Source organism: Ictalurus punctatus, chromosome 8 (assembly GCF_001660625.3).
Source record: "Ictalurus punctatus breed USDA103 chromosome 8, Coco_2.0, whole genome shotgun sequence".
Classification (NCBI taxonomy): Eukaryota; Metazoa; Chordata; class Actinopteri; order Siluriformes; family Ictaluridae; genus Ictalurus; species Ictalurus punctatus.
In genome coordinates, this window is record NC_030423.2 from 29,621,403 (window position 1) to 29,643,902 (window position 22,500).

The window sequence follows — 22,500 nt, forward strand, 5'->3', positions numbered from 1 at the left end:
AAAAACAACAAACAAACAGTCAAACCTTTTTATACATAAACATTTCCAAGTCCAATCTTTGATGTTTGTTAAATGATCAGAAATCCGATATGTTTTCTGCGATATCTGACCCACCGTTGTTTTTGTTTTTCTTTTTGTTGTCTTGTGTTGATATACTGGGTATCAGACTGGTGACATCTCTGATTTAAATCTTTACTTTAATTTAATGTTTCACAAACAAACAAACAAACAAATAAACACTGACGACTATAAGTTACAATTACAACCATAATATAAAATACACTAGTGGGTTATTAGAATAATATTTGCTTCATCATCAACAACAATAACAACAATAATAATAAAGAAAACAAAAGACAGACTGCGTATTCCAAATACAAAATATCCTAATGAGTAATTACCACGAGTTATTATTATATTAATAACTAATAATATTACTTATTAATTATTACACAAGTTCACTACAACCCAGTTGTTTACTGCGCATGCGCAATGCAATCAGGTTAAAGATCCATCCAGGTCTCAGCTGTACAAGAAACCTCACTCATATATATATATATATATATATATATATATATATATATATATATATATATATATATATATATATATATTTTCCCCTCAGTAAAATTTCTGATTCTAAAATGGTGTAAGAATGATGTAGTGTGTATTCATGGCCCTTTAATGGAGAAACCGTTCCTCTGGGTCCGCCTCTTCCATTTAAGGCCACACGCCTGCGCTTAAAGCCGAGTTGTACTCTCACACACTACTTAGTACGCTAGTATGCGTGTCCGATTCAGTCTTTCCGCCTAAAAATAGCTCGGATTACTTCAGCTACTAACACTTTAGTGTACTATTGGGTATAGTAGTATGCAGTAATGTGTGTGAGTGTGTGTGTGTGTGTGTGTGAGAGAGAGAGAGAGAGAGAGAGAGAGAGAGAGAGAGAGAGAGAGTATGTATACTGTACAGCAGTGTGTTAGTATGTAAGTGCGCTAGTATGAGTGCCGCCTGTATTTTGCTTCCTGCTTCCAGGGACTCGAGCTTCACTCCCCTTCTTCTCAACGCAGAACTTTTACTCATACGGACCACAGCAGTCTCGGAGGAAGCAAGAGCACGGGATTATATTATTTATCATTTTATACACCAGAGAGGAAATATTGTTTGTTTTGTTTTGTTTTGTTTTGTTTTGTTTGCTTCATTCTGGTACACAGCTCAGGTAATGAGCGCTCGTGGCGTGTTTCTGTCGTTTGTGTTTTGAGGAACTGGGATTGGTGATATCTGCAGCTCAGACGAGTAGATGTGTCGGGAATAGAAATGCACACGCAAATCACACGCAAACTCATGAAGCTGCTTTATATGAACTGTGTATAATGTCACTGTAGCCTGTAGATGCGTGCGCGCGCGCGCGCGGCTCTGCTACATTCCTGCACTGGTGATTATGCGTGATTATGATTTGCTGCGGTTATTTGTTTGCATCGCATGGTAATGAATCTGTGATGAAGTCTAAAGCCTCTGTTATAGCTCCAGTGTGTCAGTAATGTTTGGTATGTGGGTTCAGTCACCTGTTCAGGTGTAAACACCAGGAGGAGGAGGTGAGGGGCTTACCTGTTAGGATGGGTTTAACTCTATTGGTGTATGATATGGGTTTACCATATATGGATCATATCCAGAGTCCAGGACAGTTTGGAGATTACTAACAAGGAACTAGGATTAGGAGATGTGGAGATTGGATAAGGATATTTGGACGTCACAGTGTGGGTTTCTGAGCGTGAGACGGATCTTGTGAGTATAGTATGTAAAATGTATAGTATGAGATATTACAAATATAGTCATAGACGTACAGTTTGCGATAGTTGTAGGTATACTCTTCGGTATCGTGAGTCTGTTCTTTGATGTGATTGTGATTTATAGTCTGTAAGGTGAGCTGTATTGTGAGTATAGTGTGTGTGTGTAGTGTCTGCGATATCGGTAGTATAGTCCACCGACATGAGTGTTATCATGAGTATAGCCGGGAATGTTGTGAGTAAAGTTCAGTGATTTTGTAAGTATAGTCTGCAGTGTTGTGTGGGTAAAGTCAGTGATGATGCAGGTATAGTGTGTGGTATTGTGAGTATAGTCTGCGATATCCGTAGTATATTCCACCGACGTCGGTATCGTAGTCTGTGGTGTCATGAGAGTATCCGGGTATATTCTGAGTATCGTGATTATAGTAATATCGTGAGTCTAGTCAGTGGTGTTATAACTGTAGTCAGTCATGTTGTGACTATACATCGCATTATGAATATAGTCAGTGACCTCACGAGTACAGTCAGAGGTATTGCGAGTATATTTGGACAATATCGTGAGTGTAGTGAAGCTAGATATTTGTCAGCAAAACTGCATCCGTTTAGAAGGTTTTGTGTCACGGTATAATGCGGTATCAGGTTAGACGATGATCATACTGGCTCGATGATGAACATGTACGTCGTGCTGTACTCTGAAGAAAAACAAAAGCTGACACGTCCGGCGGTGTTTCGTTTCAAGAATCAACATTACCTAGCTAAACAAACACACGGGAAGGTTTTGCATCACCATCTCAAATTTCACACGAGCCCTCTGCGCGTAATCCAGCGCCTCACGTTAACGCTAGCCGGTAGGTTCATTTTAAAGTGAACTAGCATTTTTTGCAAAATAGCTGGTGTGTGCTCACCAGGTCAAGTAGGCCAGGCGAAGTGCGCAAGGTGAACTGGGTCAGGTGACGGGTGATGCGCTATAAGTGCAACGTTCCAGGTGAAGTGTGAAGGCCAACGTGTGCCATTTGAAGTGATCTGAACCAGTGGAACTGTGCTAGGTGAAGCGCACTAGTTGACGTGAGAGAGGTGGCATGTGGCAGGTGATCTGCACGAAATGAAGTGTGCTAAATGAAGTGCCCTGACTGGTCTGTACAGTTCTCGCTTCTTCTGTTGCACCGTCGGTAGGATTGTCAGGTTACACAGCGCGCTTCACTGTAAATATTGTTCTTCCTGCTCTGATTATCTCGCCTCTGTCACCCACAGCAGGAGATTAAACACCTCCGTACGAGTCACGTCTCACCTGAGCTGGGATGGCGTTACTGACCCTGCACAGATCACCGTCTGTCTCCACAGCGCCGGTGAGTTCTACAACAACCTGCTTACACAACGAGTCCACTAACGAGATGTTTTCATTGGATTTAATAAAGACTTCTTCCCTAATTCAGTTCTGCAAAGTAAACTCCTGCACTTAATTATAATTCCGTGCTTTCTAATCCGGCTAATGTTGGAGTGGAAGCTAACCTAAGGAGCGGAATCTAATCTGGCGAGACTAGGCGAGTGAACAATTACTAGCAAGAGAAAGATAAACCTAACGAGTGAAAGACGAGAAATGAAACCTAGCAAGCGAAAGCTAACCTAGTGCCTGAAAGCTAACCCGGCAAAAGAACCTCGCGAGAAGAATTCAACCTAGCTTGCGAAAGCTAACCTATCAATAGCGAGACCTAACATAGTGAGTGACACCTAACGGAGAAAGTGAAAGATGACCTAGCGTGCGAAATGTGACCTAGCAAGAGCGAAACCTAACATGCCGAGCGGAAGCTAAGCTAGCAAGAGCGAAAGCTGAGGTAGCGAGTGAAAGATGATCTAGCTTGCGAAAGCTAACCTAGCGCAGGAAATCTAACCTAGTGGACATTACTGCATAACTCTATAACTGGATCCTGATTTTTAGTTGCTTGAGTGGCATCAGAGGCGGAGTTTCAGACAGAGTGCCGTCAATCAAGAGTGCTCATTAGAATGTGTTTAGAATATCAGGCCACGCCCACTAGGACAGTCTCAGGTCAGAGAGTTCAGCTGCTCTTTGGATGTTCTTATTTGAGGGTTTTTTCTGGATGTTTAATAGCCACATGAGATTTGAATTTATAGAAAGTTTTGAATATTTTTTTTTTAAACCGTTGAAATAAAAACGGCTCTTTTGCGGATGTCAGACGTCAGGCGATGGATCCGCTGCTGTCGCCGTGTCACTGTTTTACCGAATACACGACGACGTCAGCGGCATTTTAATACATTTTAATACGCAAAGTCCTGCATGAATTAGTGATGCACATCTGTCTGAACATTTCATCCCTTCATCTTTTTTTATTATTTTTTTTACTGTCTTTTCCTCAGTCTGTCTTTGCTTCATGTTCACGCTTCTCGCTTGTTTTTTTTTTTCAGTCTTTCAGCTCGTATGTGGCACTTCTCTTTGGTATGTACTCATCTCATGTTGAGAAATTCACCTTCTTTCAACACATGTTGTAATCGTGTTTTGTTCTTCTCTCCGTTTCTCTGTACCAGCGTCTGTGTAATGTTTGTAAGACCCGTTGAGCTGGAAACATTAACGCGCACGGTCTGTAGGCGATGAACGCATAGCGAATGAGCTTGGCAGGGTTGATCGCGTGTTACGGTGCAAGGCTCGGCCTGTCTGTACTCGTCCTATCTCATCTGTTTCTTTCATCGCTCCTCAGTCTGGACACGCGAGTCGCATAACAGGTCGTGTTTCTATCTCCGGTTTCTTAAGCGTCTCTCCGTGCTTTCCACTATCTGCTTTCACACAAGCTTCCTCCGTGTCACATCGTGACGTCTGTAAACACACTGCCACATGCCTAGTGGTTTCCTTTTTTTCTCTTCCTGTTCATAATTTCTCTCTCTCTTTCTGCGAACTCGATGTATTACTGAAGAAAACTATTTTTACTCTGAAGCACATGAACTGGGTTTGTTAAAATATTTGTGACGTTCTTAGCAATCTGTTGTTAATCTGTTGGTTTAAACGGACGTGTAACCCTACGTTCACACCCGCGACAAGTGAGTGTTTATTTTCGGTGTGCAACAAAGGGATTTTTCACAACTTTATACCGATTAGAAATGACACGCTGTAAAGTGTCAAATACAAACGATTGGCTTGAATCATTCGAGGGATGAGAGAAAACTAACCTAGCGATTAACTGATAGCCTAGCATGTAAAAGCTAACTAGCTATAGATAGATAGATAGATAGATAGATAGATAGATAGATAGATAGATACATGGATGGATGGATAGGAAGATGGAACAATGGATGGATGGATAGATGGATAGATAGATGTAAGATGGATGGATGGATAGAAAGATGAATGGATGGATAAAAAGTTGGATGGATGGATATATGGCTGGATAGATAGATAGATAGATAGAGAGATGGATGGATAGTTAGATAGATGGATGGATAGATGGATAGCTGTATGATGGATGGATGGATGGATTGATAGATAGATGGATGGATATATGGATAGATGGATGGATGGATGGATTGATAGATGGATGGATATATGGATGGATATATGGATAGATAGATGGATGGATAGATGTATGATGGATTGATGGATGGATAGATGGATAGATATGGATGGATGATGGATGGATGGATAGAAAGATGAATGGATGGATAAAAAGTTGGATGGATGGATAGATAGATAGATAGAGAGATGGATGGATATATGGATGGATAGTTAGATAGATGGATGGATAGATGGATAGCTGTATGATGGATGGATGGATGGATAGAAAGATGGATGGATTGATAGATAGATGGATGGATAGATGGATGGATGGATGGATTGATAGATGGATAGATGGATGGATAGATGGATAGATATGGATGTATGATGGATGGATGGATGGATAGATAGATGGATGGATAGATATATGATGGATGGATAAAAAGATGGATGGATGGATAGATAGAAAAATGGATGGATAGATGGATGTTACTGATACTGATCACGAAGTTGAGCACTCAAAGTAAAATATAGTTGAACGTTTTTTATAAAAATAAACAGTACTGACTGTACTGTGAATGTGCTTTACTTTAAAAAAAATTAAATATATATAATATATATGAATATATTAACTATTAATATATATTAACGTAAATAAAAGCTATACATCCAAACTGAACCCAATAGTAACTCTGCAAATAACCAATAAAAATAGAGACGTCCAAAATGAATCAAAAAACTCGTCAAATAACACGACAGAATTTGTCAGCGATGGTTTTAACTTCACCTCTAGAGGCCGCTCTCGTGCTGTGCAACGGACGCAACTGGGATTTTTTCCCGGTGTGGACTTTTGCCGATAACCGCTAGCTCCAGCGATCAGATATCCGTGTCGATTAATCCTCAAAACCGATCAATCCTTCAACCTCTAGTAGATAGGATTGTTAACTTGGTGAGCGAAAGCAAAAGTCCTGTCAGTGAAACATTCTATACAAATCCTGTACGATTCCTCGGACCGATCCGAGACTCTGCTCGGCTAGTGAGGCATCTACGAGACGGCGAGCGCGATGGCGTCGACGGTTGAAGCTTTACAAGCTGAGTGTACAGATGAGGAAGTGAGAGAGCTGAACAGACTAAAGGACTAAAGCGCCGCTGCATCACTCTCTCTATGTAGAGATTTAAAGTTTTTTGTTGTTGTTTTTTAAAGCCTCCGAATTTCATTATAAAATCAGGCGAAAGTCACTTATTAATTATGAACATTAATGCGCAGTTTGTTCCTGGTCTGTACCAAGCTTTAACATCTCACATCCAGCTGCACATTTCTTCTCATTCACACGGTTTTATTTTCTTTAAGGATGAAACCATTGCAAGAAGAGGAAGACTTCAGAAGAGGTAAATAATCATGTTTTCTTTTTCTTTTTAATTAACACTTAATGTTTATGGAAGGAGGTAAAGATGTAACTTAAGTAAGTCTAAGTTGTTATTTTCTGTTTTTGTCTTATTAAGATAAGTGAGGACAGGAACTATCTTTCATGGAAGTTCCACAACATTAAATGTAACTATAAATGGATAAAAAGCACAACAAATATCCTTTTTTTTTTTTTTTTTAATAAGTAGGAAATGTCCTCGTTGGCAGATCGCTATGATTATAAAAAGAATTCATGGGTTATTTGATCGTTTTAACGAATCGCTCCCGTTTCCTGCACGACAGGGAGAGCTTTGCCTTCGTCAGAGGTGCGGTGCTTTTATTAGACGACGGCGTGAGGGAGGGGCCACACGAAGAAGCCACACCCTCTCAGTTTCCAAATGCTCCGCTTGTGGGCGGAGCTTCTGATACAAAGCACAAGCATTTACGCGCTATGATTTCACTACTGAGACCTGAAGACACCGTCAAGCTGGTAAGATATCGAAGTCGCCGTGTTTACCACCACAGCAGTCTCATAGCCTTACCTGTGCCGAAAGAAACGCTCTAAAACACCACGTATCTGTTTGAAACAAAGGGATTTTAATGCTTGGGGAAACCTAAGTAACATAAACGGGCAAAATAAAGGCATGTCTGAGGGTTAAAACAGTCCTGAGAAGTCGCCAGAACTCGGATGTTTGGACCTGAATGCAGGGAATGAATATTAGTAAGGAGGTAAACGAGGTAAATGTGGATTCCCTTCCTGTCTGGTTTCCAGGCCGTTCGTTTGGAGTCGGTGAGTCCTATCAGAGTGAGATACTTACTCATCATTACAACCGCCAGCCGCAAACAGGAGAGTCTTCTGCTCGGCATGGACTTCCCAAATGCAAACAGGTCAGCTGGTCTTCAGTTTTACAGATCAGTATTCTCCTCTACAATCTTCTCACCGGCTGCTTCCACGTTTTCCAAAGTTGATCTCATCTTATCTCATCTTATCTGTTCTCTCTCTCTCTCTCTCTCTCTCTCTCTCTCTCTCTCTCTCTCTCTCTCTCTCTCTCTCTCTCTCTCAGCGGTGATTGCACTATTGGCCTGGTTTTGCCCATATGGAGTGACACGCAGGTGTATCTGGACGGAGATGGGTAAGACTGAGAGATTAAAATGCAAAAACGGAATCCGAGTCTCCAGAAGAACTGTTCTCCAAGATGCGCAGACACTTATCCGCTAATTTCCTTATAAGACTGCACAAAGTGGCCGCACATTGTGGGTTCAGGGCTTGATTCCCATCACTGCCCTGTGTGTGTGTGTGTGTGTGTGTGTGTGTGTGTGTGTGTGCGCGGAGTTTGCATGTTCTCCCGGTGCTGCGGGGGTTTCCTCCCCCAGTCCAAACACATGCACGGTAGGCTGATTGGCGTGTCCAATGTGTCCGTAGTGTATGAATGGGTGTGTGAGCGTGCGATGGATAGGCAGCCCGTCCAGGGTGTACCCCGCCCTGCACCCCATGCCTCCTGGGATAGGCTGCAGGTTCTCCGCGACCCTGTAGGATACGCGGTACACAAACCGTATGTATGGATGGACTGCGCAGTGTGCCTTAGACGACCGATGCATTTTTAAACCCTTAATATGGACATTGTTTAGTTTATTACTGTTTACTGCTTTTAGTAGTGGGATTTTGTTTTATGTAGAAATGTTTTCATTTGATTTAACGTTGCTTTATATCATTTCTTTTCTTTTGCACAGTCCTGTACATGTCAGCGTGATGCGTATTACTAGGTTTTAGCGATTACATAACCATTAGTTTTAAGCGGCAGTACATTTCCCGAGTCACTCGATGTTTTTTCTTCCAAGTCTAGAGAGGAATTATCTCCAGAATGTCTCCTTTTCAGACTTATAAAAACTTCAATATTGACATGTTGTACACGGATGAAACCGTTGGTAGTTACAGTACCTTCCCAGGTAACGTTAACACTCTTGTTCAAGGCTTAAACACGAGCAGCTCGGGCTGATCCCCACAGAAATGTTTCAGAGAGAACAGTGGATCCTTTAAAAAGCTTTTTAGCAGCCAGAGTAATCTTCCGGTATTTATAGAGCTACATTCCAGTGTATTTGGTTTGGGTTTAGTGCAGGCCGACGGTGTGTATAAGTGGAATAAGTGCCAGACTGGATGTGTTTTAATAATTATTAACGATTATTGGCGACACAAACATCAAGTCAGTCACTGTAATGTCAAAGTCGACTTCTTAACCCATCGATTCTCTGTCCTCCTTAGTGGCTTCAGTGTGACGTCTGCAGAGTGCACGAGGATATTTAAGCCCGTGTCTATTCAGACGATGTGGTGAGTTCACGACAAACCTGTTTACGCGGTCGCCATGGCGACAAGACTCCTACTAAATAATTACAGCCGTCTTGTTAATCCGAGGGCGTGCAAACTTTTATCACCGGCAGCAGGGTGGAGAAAAGATTATTAAATGAACCCCTTTTCTCTGTCCTCTGCTGCTGAACGTCCCAGTAAAAACATTTTAATTCTACATTTATTTATTTATTTTAATAATAATTCTATATCGGCTTATTTAATACTCAAATGCTTACTGAAGTGTGGACTCTAAAGGCTGATCAGACTATAGACCAAACTCAGACGCTGATATCAGCGTGAGACGCGCTGCTTAGTTTTTTAAAAATATTTAATAGTATACGTGTATTTAGAGCCGAGTGCAAAAGTTTGTACGCCCTTAGGACAAAGTAAGAGAACTTTACTTTCACAGATGTACCCTTTATGATGAAGTAACAAAATATTTTTAGTTTTTATAACTAAAGTTTAGTTATAAACTTTAGTTATATAACTAAACTAAATATACTTTAGTTAGTTTATTTAAGAGATTAGTGTGTATAATATTAATATTGGGCAAAAATGATATCCATATTTTACGAGTTCATAAGTTTGTATCTCAATTTTGTGAATGTGATGTGTAAAATATATATATATATATGTGTGTGTATATGAATGAATGAATGAGAGAGAGAGTGTAGTATTGTTGCAAAAGATGTCGAAATTTCATTTTCAGCATCACGAGATTTGACTTTTTGTACATTTTAATTGTAATATAGAGGCAAAGGTTAGTTTTTCTCATTCAGAAACCTGACAGGGTGTGCAAACTTTTGCTCTCAACCTCCATGAATGGAACAAAGAAAACAGAGTTCGAGTCCCCACAAAATCTACTTTGAAAAAAACCAAAAGAGCCAAAGGGTTCCTGTTGGTTACTAAAGTCAGGCTAAGATTAGATTAATAATTATGTCCTCACAAGGATAGTAAGGTTTGTGTGTGTGTGTGTGTGTGTGTGTGTGTGTGTGTGTGTGTGTAGGTCCGTGCTCCAGGCTCTACACGGCTGTTGCGAGCGGGCGGTGCAGGGTGCCGTGATCCCAGGCTGTGGATTGGACTGGGCTCAGCACTACAAACAGCACGTGGAGTCGGACCAGCAGTGTGTGAACGAGTGGAGGGCCATGACGGGCCTCGAGTCGGTGCGCAAGAACAACAAAGGCCACAGCACGGAGAGAGAGGGAGTAGAGAGAGAGATTAAAGTCCAGCTCAGAGACATCATGAGGACCGTGGACCTGGAGAACATCACCTCCAAACAGGTATACCGAGAAAAGGAGACAAAAAGTACGAAGCCCAGCGCTCCTGCTTACCGATAAGGTGCGGACTTATCGTCCGGACTACGAGTGAGAGAATAAGGAGTTAAACGCTTGGTGTCGTTACGTTCGAGGAAACCAATCAGCAATGGGGTGGCGTGATGAAGCGGCGTGAACTCCAATCGCATTGAAGTTGATTATTTTCCTATAACGATACGACCCGAAGTGTTTTATTGCTCTTTACACTACGGAGATTACACAGTTTTATTCATTAAATGACGTTCCAAAAGCACCGACACTGGAGACTCCTTCCGTACACGTCAAATAAACACTTGCAGTTTTAAATTTTATGGAAGACTTTTGTCCTAGAACGAAAAAAGCAGCTCACTGATGATCTTTTTGTTTCTGTGCACGCGTGTAGGTTCGATCTTCTCTGGAGGCCAGGATTGGTTTGGACATGAAGAACTATAAGGAGTACATAGACAATGAGATGATGGTCACCATGGCTCAGATGGACAAACCATCCAAAATCTTAGATTATCTTTACCTGGTAACGCTCCGCAGCCTCTTCCATTCCCGTTATTTCCTCTCGCTATCATAAGGATTGTTCTAGAACATCATTCTCTTGCTAATTACATCATTACTGCATCCTGCATGCTCACACATCATAACAAGGTACTCAACACAATACAATAGATCGTACTGAATGGTGACATTCCAACAATATTCATAATTTATCTTACAAATTGTTGAATAATTTAGTCCTGGGCTCAGGGTGACGGCCTGGCTTTCTGCCACAGATTTAATTGTTGCTCGTTAGTTTTTGTTGAACTGAGGATTTAAAGCTCCTAATTTTATTGCCATGAACAACATCTTGGAAATAAAATCCAACTCGAAAGTGCATTGCCGGGGGGAAAAATCCTCACGAGCATCTTTTTTTTCTACAAGAAAACGTGTCCTTATTGCAATAAATAGACCATTTTATTTCCCCATTCTTCGTAGGGTTCTGAGTGGAACGCGGCCAACTTTGAGGAACTTCAGAAAAACAAGTACGCCGAGTGTTTATAACGCGGTCCATACAGTTACACAGTTAACACGCCACGTTTAAATCTGCCGAACCTGTTCGAAACGGTAACCTGCCATGTTAACGTGCGTGTGTTTGCAGTGTGGGTTACATCCTGAATGTCACCATGGAGATCGATAACTTTTTCCCAGAATCCTTCACCTACATGAATATCCGAGTGTACGACGTGGAGGCGACGGATCTTCTCTCGCACTGGAACAACACGTACATGTTCATTAACGAAGCCAGGTAAGGAGCGTTACTGCTGATGCTGTGGCTAGGACTGAGCGATGTTATGTGAGCTGCTTTTTATTTATTTATTTATTTATTTATTTATTTATTTATTTACAGCAATAAAATGTATCAATGATTTACTTCTTTACTTTATTTCTTTATTTTGGAAAAACAGCAATAAAATGCTGTCAGGTTTTTTTTTTTTTTCCTCTGTGGTGGGGAAAGCAATAAAGTGTGTTTTTATAAAACAGCAATAAAATTCAGTCAAGGGTTTGTTTGTTTGTTTGTTTGTTTGATGTTGTTTTTTTTTACAAAATCAAAAACAAATTCCTGTCGTCTTCTGAATTTTTCAAAACCAGTAATGAAATGTTGCATTTTTAAATAAATAAATAAATAAATAAATAAAATAGCTTTAAATTGCTGCCATTTTGTTTTTGCTTGTTTGTTTGTTTGTTTGTTTGTTTGTTTGTCCGAGCATTTATTTTTACATTTCAGAAGAAAAATAAATGCTCCTGCCACTGATGGGCAAAGGAAAAAAAAAAAAATGTCAACGATATCCTGAAAGATTTTTTGAAGATTTTTTTTTCGAAAGGGTCCGTTTTAAAAATATCTGATTATTACAGGTGTCGAAACACATTGAAATTCTAATCCACACCTTTAACGCCCTTTGTGATGAGTAGTTGCTTCATGTTGTGATGTACTCGTGATGTTTTGGACGTTCTCTGTCTGTCGTGTCGACGCAGGAAGAGTGGGCAGTCCGTATTGGTGCACTGTAAGATGGGCGTGTCTCGCTCCGCTTCCACGGTCATCGCCTTTCTGATGAAGCAGCAAGGCTGGACGTTAGAGGAGGCTCTTAACCACGTGAGAGAGCGCAGACCCATCGTTCAGCCCAACGACGGCTTCTTCAGACAGCTACACACCTACAGCGGCATCCTCAATGCCAGGTCTCTCTCTCTCTCTCACACACACACACACACACACACACACACACACACACACACACACACACTTCATTTTATCAATGTAGTATGTTTTATTGTCCTGAGAAACAACTTTACTGTCGCATTGCCAGTTATTGGGTTAAGCCGAGTGGAATAGGTACCCATGTTGAATTTAGTCACCCTTCCATACATATTTTTATTTTATTTATGATCCTAGTCAAGTCCGCCATCTTCTAATTATTATTATTATTATTATTATTTATTTATTTATTTATTTATTTATTTATTTATTTTTTAATAATAATAATTTCAATTTTTCAGACTGGGAACATTTTTTGGACAAATATAAAACGTGCCCGCGGGACCTTTTTAGAAATGAATCGAGTCCCTCTGCTCTAAATCTCCAGACGTCTTCGATTTGCTGTATATGACGATACATGTCTTTTATATAAGCAAATAAAAAAAGAAAGGCATGAAAACATTTCTTTACAGTACAGTACATATTATTAGGACACGGCAGGTGACGCTCGGTATTTCCTCCACCGGAGCTGAAAAACACACGTCGTGTGCTTGCAATAAAAATGTTGGTGCTCCTGGTGAACCTTGTGTGCAGTAAACAGCGACACAGCGCCCTCTGGAAGCGGAAGTCCAGATCAGACACGCTGAATAAACCGGCTCAGAAGCAGGAACAGAAGCCAGGGACGGACGGAGAGCTGGGAGACGATGAGCATGAAGAAGGAGAGGACGACGAGCAGAGTCCAGAGGAGGAAGAGAGCTCCGATGAGGATGAGGAGAGAGATGTAAATATATCTATTACTTTTACTGCAATTAATAATAAATCAATGTCCCCTTACTCACCTTTTAATGTTAATATGTCCTGTCACATTAGTTCTCTCTCTCTCTCTCTCTCTCTCTCTCGCAGGTGTTTAGTGACTCCATGTCTGATGCAGCAGCAGCATCAACAAACCCTGTTATTACTGTCCAGGACAGTGACAAGGTCCGAACTATCACCATTTCACTATCCAGACCAGTAGCATGCTGTTCTAGGGAAAATAATCAACAACGGGGCGGTGTGATGAAGCAGAGTTACTAATATTATAGGATTATTTTCCCTATAGCAGGATGTCCTGGAGTGTTTTATTCCTCTTATACTACAACAACTTGCCAACGATGACATTTTTTTAGTTATTAAAGAACAACATCATACTTTTTATCCGTTTGTAGTTACACCTGATGTTATGGACTGTCTAATGTTATGAAACAATTTACAATAATAACGATAACAATAATGTTTTGTTTTTGTCCCTCAGGTAACCCCGAGTCCCAGCAGAAGTGGAAGAATGGATCTGTTTTCTCTCATGCAGTCCATCCAGCTGGACGACGAGGAGCGACTGAGCGATCTAGAAGTACGAACACGCATACACGTATAACCTGTTAGCAAAGTCCTTGTAGTAAAGTCGCGCCGTTCTGCGGCGGCTATCTTGGAAATGTAGCTCGACCGTTATTTTCGGGCACGCAAGACCAGGCTTGTAATTCTGTGGAGAGACCCATAAACCAGAAATTGATGGAGAAGGTGACGTTTCAAACTCTGATTTGAAATGGCTGACAAAAACGTATGGCGTAAACAAGTATCTACTCCAGCTATTGCGCGTGCACATTTTTTATTATTGTGTTATACGAAAGTGTAAATAATAGGAAAGTTTCCCGTCTTTTAACTAAATTGATCCAAACATCACTCTGTATGTTCAGAACCAGCTTCCAAGATGAGTTTTTGTATTCACTTGTGTATTGTATTCTTCTGACGTATCGTAAGCCAGCACTGAAAAGTGGAATCTGTGTTGTTGATCCAGAACGCGGCGGCTCAGAGGAAATCTCCGGCCCAGAGGAGACGCAGCAGTCACAAACGACGGGCTCTGACTCACCAGAAAGCTCACGTGGACGCTTCTCCCGACCCAAGCAGCCGATCACAGAGCAGTAAACAGGAAAATCCAGGGCTGGACACCTCAAGTAACAACGAGCAGAGGACAAAAGACTAAAATGGAGAAGAGGAAGAACACTCCTCGAGAGCAGAGTGGTCCTGATGGAGATCATTTTAATGAGTCGTTTGATAGTAATGGTGAGGGGGGTTTGTTTGTTTTGTTTGGGGGTTTTTTTTTCCCCCCGTTTGGGCGTTGGTTGGGCTCTCACACACGTGCACACACACACTTCTAGTACACTTCTTCACTCATTTCAATTAACTTCAGTGCAGCCTCATAAGTCGAATAAGACAGGAACACACACACACACACACACACACACACACACTGACACTGCAGTATTTTGAGTGTTTCTTGATTTAATGTGAGATATGATGCAGTGTCAACTTTCCCACATCACTCTGTGCCTTTGTTTTTTGTCCTTCACGCACACTCAGCCTGAGCCGTATGTTCACAAACACCTCCCTGATTTAACACAGTATTAGAGAACAGGAAAAGGGGCATACATGTGAGCATTTCCCAGAGATGACAAACATCCCTGCATTATTATTATTATTATTAGTAGTAGTAGTAGTAGTAGTAGTATTTTGAGTATCTGTTGCACCAGGTGAAAATAGCATTAACTACAATACAGTGTATCTGTTTGCACTACAAAAAAAAAAGACTTTAAAAATGTATGAACTCCTATTTAGCTCTTATTTAAGCTAGCCAGCTATCTAAACACAAAACTCTGCTCCTACTACCTAATGCAGCTCTACCCATGCAAACGTGCTAACAAGCTAGCTAATGTTAGTCTTTGTGTTGTATCATTTAATTAAGTATTTACGACCGAGCTATGCAACATTTGACTAGGTATGAAATTGTATAAAATAAGAGCAGCCAAAGCGTCTAGCAAACCAGATAATATAAGCCTAACTGTTCTGTAAATAAAGCAATTAGCCCGACTTGCTAGTGAGTGAGCTACTGTTAAGACTACTGTACTGTATTGTGTGAACCGGTAGCAACAATGCAAGGAATTTAGGCTAACTAGCTAAGCTTAGGCTAAAAATAAAGTATATTTAGTAAACATGAAGCTAAGCTGGCTAACATTAGCCTAACAATTGTTACGCCAGTAAATACTGTGTACAACAGTAGCCAAATTCGCTAGCTAACATTAGGCTAACAATAACTAAGCCAAGTTCACTAGCAAGCTAGCTAACATTAAGCTAACTCGGATTGTGTAAACTGATAGCCCGATGCTTGCTAGCGAATTTGGCTAACAGTTAGACAAGACTGCTAACAAGCAGGATAGCATTAGGATAGTGATTATATTGTGTAAACCAATAGCTAAATTCGCTAGCAAGCTAGAGAAGCTTAAGCTAATTCTGATATTGTGTGAATAGCTAAGGTTGCTAGCATGTGCTATTGTGTGATAAAGAGAGAAAATTAGTAGTGACTGAGTGCAAATAGTAAACTTTTCTATTTTCACCTGGATGCAAAATGTGATTATTATTATTATTATTATTATTATTATTATTATTATTATTAGGTAGACTTTTAATGACCAAGTTCCATTAGAGATATTTTATTCCCTCTATTCTATGCAATATTTGTAATTAATTTTTTTTCTTAGGTTCTCTCTCTCTCTCTCTCTCTCTCTCTCTCTCTCTCAGCTTGAAGCAGCCACTTTTTTGGATTCTGTGATCTCGGACTGCCAGTCAAAAGTTTTTTTCCGCACCCTGTATTAACCCGTTTAAACGTCCCGGCTCATTATAAACACTCTAAAACGTTAAGTCTTATTGTTTACTAAAGTTTAAACGGAGAATTATTTTCAGTGGTCCGTACTGCTTTCACATGTGCAGTGTTTAGTGTGTTCGAGCAGAACCCTGGTGTGTTCTCCGCCTCGGTGTCGGTGCGGTTCTTTAGTCGGGTGTGAACGCTGGGGTCCGAGAGAGTCCGAGCGAGGCGTGAGAGAGGGATTCGACTCTAAATCGACTCACATGCAGAATGTCGTGTGTTCTCGGACGCAGCGTTTTGTTTCTATTGTTGTTCATTTCTGCGAGCCGCTAAACTGAGCCAATGCACAGAGCTGTAGCGCTGCAGAAATGCCACGTGTTCCGGACATTCGGATGAACAAAAATAGAAAATAAACACTGGACGTGATGCAGGAAATGTTTTAAACCAGTTATTTATTTAAGAATGGGATTCTGCGTGCTCGGTGGAATTATTTATTTATTTCTTTTGCGATTTCTGCACGCACTTGGTAAACGCTTCGTTCTCTTTTTGGCCTCTCGTTTAATTCTATACAGTTTGAAACCAAACCGAAAATCAATCGAACGTCAAGATCTGAGAAAAGCCTTTTAATCAACACTAGTTTAATATTTTTTTAACGTATTAGTTTAACACTTTTTTTTTTTATAGTGATCAGAACCTCCAGGAGTCTAAAAACATCTGACTGGCAGTGTAACAGGTGTTCAAAATGTATCACGTTACACAACATAGATATAAGAAAACTATTCTCAAACAGGACGTGAATAAAAAAACCATTCATATCCCATGCTTTGCACTCGAGTTCGTGTACAGAAATGTACAGAGACTCAGCAGCGAGTTCCTGCCATTTTTATAAACGAACTGATGACGTTTAAAGCGCTTCATTTCAATGACACCAGTTTAATGAACTTCATATTAATGACGTGAAAAATCAAATCCATAAATGAAGACCAAGAAGACTAGTTATTCAGTGAGGGCAAAAGTAATGGCACCCTGTAAAAGGAGGAGGCGCTAGCGTGCGTCAGCGGTAGCCGATGCACTGCGGTGGCCGAGCTGCATTATTGGAAGATTTAACGCAGACAATGCTTAGGAGGTGCTCTTTTACTGTTTAGTTGTCGTTTTGGGCTCTGAGCCGTTTTGGAGTTATGTGGGCGTGGCTAAATGTAACCATGCCATGAATGCGTTTGGTAATTTGCAGCTGACTGGCGTTTATCAACGTCCGCACGTGAGTACGAAGCAAATCAGCCAAACTTGTAAATCTGGTGGGAAATTTTTTTTTTTTATAAACATTAACACAAACTTTAACAAAAAAACAAACAATAACCGATTGTACGAGTTAATATATTTTTGGCCGAACTCAAGTGAACATGTCCATCGTCCACCAGCGAGGTGTCTGTGTTTTCATGTGTGTTTCACTACTGCTGCACAGAACCGGAGTATTATCATTACAGTTCTGTACCTGGGGGGACCCTTCAGAACTGTATTTTAAGAGCTGTAATTTTGTCAGTATGGGGAGTTGATACCTGCAGAATAAATGAACATGTGCCATAACTGAAATGTGACGTCTCTGCTGTAGCAGGTTGAGTTTCTGTCCCACGATCCTCCCGTCTCAGTGCCTTCGGTTTGGACCAAAATGTCATGTTTCAGAAACTTTCAGATGTTTTTATGTAATATGATTATATATATATATAAAGTGTGTATGATTTGTGTGTTGAGTATGCGAGTTGTGTACCTGCTGTTGCATACAGCATGCTTTATGATGAATTAGATCACCTGGGTATTTATTATGTGTGAGTGTGTCACTGTATTTTTATTTCCGTGCAGTATTTTTATTTTTTTTTACTGTGCTGTGTGTTAAACATGCAGACGGTTGCCAGATTGAGGCCCAGGTCATCGTAATGAGGGCAAACAGCTGGATAAAATCCATAGTGTGCTGGGACAGTGACGAAAGAAAAGATGGAAATGCGAAGAATAAACGTGCCATGTTTGTTTCGGTTAATCCTGCTGTTGTTTTTTATTGATATCATATCAGAGATCAGGTAATAAATGTTGTTTTTTTTTCTCTCTCTCTGATCTGGAAATATCTGATATCTTTTACACAGGCATTACAGACAGGGTTGCCAGATAATCTGCGTATTTATAGTTCCACTGGTGAGGGGTAAATCGTCTAACTTGTTTAATTCTGAAGCTTTTAATCTGTAATCTGGCAATATGTATTATCTTTTTTTTTCTTTTTTCTTCTTCGTTTTATCACTGCTGTATCTACAGTATGTACGCATCCTTGCTGGACGTAAAATAAAATATAAATTTATTAAAGTGGTTTTATTGCTTCTAAACGGATTTGCTGATCAGATTAAGATGAATGCTGCTACGTTTCAGCTGCAAATATTAAGCTAATTTACTGTGCACTACAAACTAAACGCATCAACTGCCAAACAAATATAACCAACAACTGAATTAATTCAATTAAAATAAATTTAAAAAAAACACCATGTTTATACAGATCTTTATTCAGAGTTTCAGGTCGATTATAAAAGGGAAACAATATTAAATAAATTTACGTTTAGGTTCACTGAGCAGCACGCCCCCCTCTTTCATGGCCGCCCAAAACGTCTGGACCTGGAACAGATTAAAGAGCGAAGAATGTTAATTCTAATTAAAATAAGTTATCATTTTGAAAGCTTTTTTAAGTACAAAAAAAAATCCTCACTTGGATGAAAATTTTTGCCCACAAACTCCTCTAGAAAAGGGAATTCTGGGATTAAAGGAATAAAGCGTGGGGCGTGGTGCAGCTATAGGATGCACCTATACTCAATGCAACGACTGATTTATAGAAGCTTTAATAATTTCCTTAAACTCTCACACAGACAATAAAATAAAGAAATATTCCTGAAATATCAATTTCAGAGGGTTATTCCAATTTTTTACTCTAAACTGTTATTTAAATATAGATATGTATAAAATCTACATACTCAAAGTACATACTCAAACAGGGGAGATATTCCTAATCATTTCATGATCGTGATCGAGGCAGTTTGCAAAAATAATCATCACAAATCTTTAAACTTTAAAAAAAATAAAAATAAAAAAAAAAGTGTAGCACTATAAACATCTCTTCCTAAAATTAAAAAAGATTCACTTTTAAATGATTTTCTTTTCATAATCATTAGAAATGTCTGATACGGACAAGGGGAATTCCCCTGTGAATAAAAAAAAAAAAAGAAACGTAAAGAAAATCACTCTGGATTAAAAGAAAATGACTTCTGTCCGGTTAAAAAATAAACATCTATTACCGCGTTCAAATAAAAATAAATAAAATGCCTTTAACTATTTCCTAAAATCTCAGTCGCTAAAATAAATGTAAATTCATATTAAGATCGATTTTCAGCTTCGTGAAAAATACAGCAGTGACGAATAATATTTCAGAGAGTTAGTCCACTACTTTATTTTATTTTTAAATGGATATATAGACCCAAAAAGTGCACTAAAAAAAATAAAAACTAAACCTCTAAGTATTTAGACGTCTGCTCACTATTTAATCATACTAAATATATAAATAATTCGATAAATAAATAAATAAATGATCTGCGTGAATGGAATTGCATGTACATATATGTGTACATGTATATGATCAATGTAATAAATTTCTTATATTTAATATGTTTAATATTTCATCGTCAGGACAAATTCCTCATACGTGGACAATAAAGCGAGTTTATAAAGGGGTTACTCCTAATTATTACCACATCAATAAAAATAATGCTAAAAATATTTATCGCAATATATATTTTTTTAAATTATTAAAAGCCATATCTCAGCTGTAGCACTACAGAAATTTCTTATTAAAGAAAAAAAACTTGGGGGTTTAAAAGTAAAGATGTTATCATTATTTTTAGTAATAACATCTCACGTTTATAATTATTTTATTTCCTTCCTCACTTTCTATTTCTCACATTGCTTGTAATGAATAATTATTCCTGTAGGTGAGCTGTGCTGTAGTGATGAATCAGTGTATATGATGATGATGATGATGATGGTGAAAGGAGGAGACTCACGGCGTCGGAGCGGAAGGTCCAGGGAACCTCTCGATAAACGAGTCGAGTGATTCCGGCTTCGCAGCATCGCTGAGCCAGAACGTCTCCCACAGCGCGGCACGCGGCCACCGAGTGCGTGGAGCTCAGCTGCTTCTTCAGAGCCCACTCCTGTGTGGAGCACGTCAGCACGGGGACGTCCGAGTCTCGCGAAAACACCGCAGCAGACACGTGATGCTGCGAGCGCTTCAGCACCAACCTGAAAGAGAAGAAGAAGAAGAGAGACACTGAGGATGAATTAATCTAACCCTGCACACACACACACACACACACACACACAGAGACACACACAGACCTGTGGTAGTACTCTCTCTTGGGCCAGACGGTGGCCCAGCCTCTGTCCTTCACAGCGATGGCCATCTGTTCCAGATTCCTAGGGTTTCGGTTCACAAACGTCTGATTAACATCTTCGTTCTGGTTGATCTCCGGCGCTGGATCGGCTGCAGCTCGACTCCAACTCCGCACTGACCAGGACAGAGGAGGAGGAGGAACACTTTAATTAATCGTTGCCAACGAATCTCATTATTGATTAGTTGGTCTGCGCGCGGTACATTTACTCATCACTTTACTTCTGTTTTCCGAAAACACGCTTCGGAGAGTAAATTATGTCCCATAAGTTATGTCCCAAATGACGTACTGTACACTTACACTATGCACTCGGTACTCTACATCTAGAGTGGCGGTTCCACGGACCCCTAGTGGTCAGTGGTGTAATTGCAGGGGGACCGTAGGAAAGTTATTTTAAAAATGTTTAAATAATACTTTTTTTTTGTTGTTATATGTATCAAAATATATTCAAATGAAATGTTTTCAAATGAATCAATCTGGTTATTCACGTGCGTTCACAAACATCACGTTAGCCGAGCTGACGATCGTTCACTGATGGATTTATTTTAAATTTATTTACAAATGAAACGATAATTTGCAAAGACCTATGAGTGGTAAAGTTCAAGTGTCACGGATAAAATAAACAAAAGATAATTCAGAGAATCAAATTAAATGTCACACCGACAATAAAATGTAACTGAACCTGGTATTTGAAGCAATCCCTGGGGAGTGACCGGTTCTACCAATTAACCAGGGATTGCTAGGACTGTAGAATCAGTGCTGTTTGTGCTTCCATAACAAATACATACATACAATTTTTTTTTAAGAAAAAAAATGGTACTGGAAGTTCGCCCCACCCCTTCGATTAATCGAAAAAATAATCGGCCAATTAATCAATTATGAAAATAATCGTTAGTTGCAGCCCTGTACACAAGTGCACTTCATAGTGTGTAAAATAGCTGCTTCTGTGTCTGACATGCTGCATTGGATTATTAGTGACCTTCACATGCTACAAAAACACATCATCATTATCATTATTATCATCATCCTCATCATCCAACAGAAGGCTGTTCGAGGTTACACATCATCCTGCACCCTCCATCGGGAGTGAAATCATACCACCCTATGCAGTACACCACATGTTTCAGCAACTCTCCCCCCCCCCCCCCCCCCTCTCTCTCTCTCTCTCTCTCTCTCTCTCTCTCTCTCTCTCTCTCTCTAAGTGCACCACATAAGACACGAAATAAAGATTTTTAGACCCTATATAGTGCACTGCATGTCAGGGGGGAAGATATCCGAGCTTCTGCATCCGACTCTCTCTATAAGTGCACTTCATAGGGTGTGAAGAAATAACTTCTACCCCATGTGTAGAGAACTATTTCCATATACAGTACTAATTTAGCTAAAAGATAAACAATGATATAAACCTAGTCGTGTGTGTGTGTGTGTGTGTGTGTGCGGGCGGGCGCGTGTGTGTGTGTGTGTGTGCGGGCGGGCGCGTGTGTGCGTGTGTGTGTGTGTGTGTGTGTGTGTGACCTGCGATGTCCTGGTTCCGTGTCGCGGTGTGTTTCTGTCCAAGCAGCAGGCGGACTGAGCGATAAAACCCTCTAACAGCAGCCATAACCATAACCACAATCACACACACACACACACACACACACACACTCCGCGCAAACACAAAACAAAATCTACACACACGAAGAGAAATCCGAACTAATCATCATAACCCAACACTCCCCTGTAAGCGGCCATCTTGTCCCCGTGTTACACTGATTACAGTCCGGCTGAGGACGAGGAGCGTCACTCTGAGGTT

At 40.2% G+C, this 22,500-nt stretch overlaps 2 protein-coding genes across 6 annotated transcripts; one reads left to right on the forward strand and one right to left on the reverse strand.

Moving 5' to 3' along the window:
* The first annotated feature begins 789 nt into the window (after positions 1-789).
* Positions 790-18,585, forward strand: si:ch211-203d1.3 (protein phosphatase Slingshot homolog 3). 5 transcript variants are annotated; one of them, XM_017474406.3, is made up of 16 exons: positions 790-1,216; positions 3,036-3,130; positions 6,635-6,672; positions 6,992-7,178; positions 7,461-7,576; positions 7,753-7,821; positions 8,949-9,014; positions 10,039-10,312; positions 10,728-10,856; positions 11,309-11,355; positions 11,472-11,618; positions 12,347-12,547; positions 13,158-13,344; positions 13,467-13,541; positions 13,855-13,950; positions 14,395-18,585. In XM_017474406.3, exons 2-16 carry the CDS (start codon positions 3,083-3,085, stop codon positions 14,578-14,580), a joined length of 1,866 nt encoding a protein of 621 aa, XP_017329895.1. In that variant the 5' UTR covers positions 790-1,216; positions 3,036-3,082; the 3' UTR covers positions 14,581-18,585. The 5 variants fall into 5 exon arrangements, with proteins under 5 accessions (XP_017329895.1, XP_017329897.1, XP_017329898.1 ...); XM_017474408.3 differs by having other exon boundaries at positions 3,039-3,130; XM_017474409.3 differs by lacking the exon at positions 790-1,216 and adding an exon at positions 1,229-1,782.
* Positions 18,586-18,761: 176 nt separating this feature from the next.
* Positions 18,762-22,477, reverse strand: mrpl18 (mitochondrial ribosomal protein L18). Its single transcript, XM_017474412.3, has 4 exons — positions 22,224-22,477; positions 20,656-20,824; positions 20,325-20,559; positions 18,762-18,888 (listed from the first exon to the last, which is right to left on the reverse strand). Exons 1-4 carry the CDS (start codon positions 22,312-22,314, stop codon positions 18,817-18,819), a joined length of 567 nt encoding a protein of 188 aa, XP_017329901.2. The 5' UTR covers positions 22,315-22,477; the 3' UTR covers positions 18,762-18,816.
* Between the last annotated feature and the right edge of the window lie 23 nt (positions 22,478-22,500).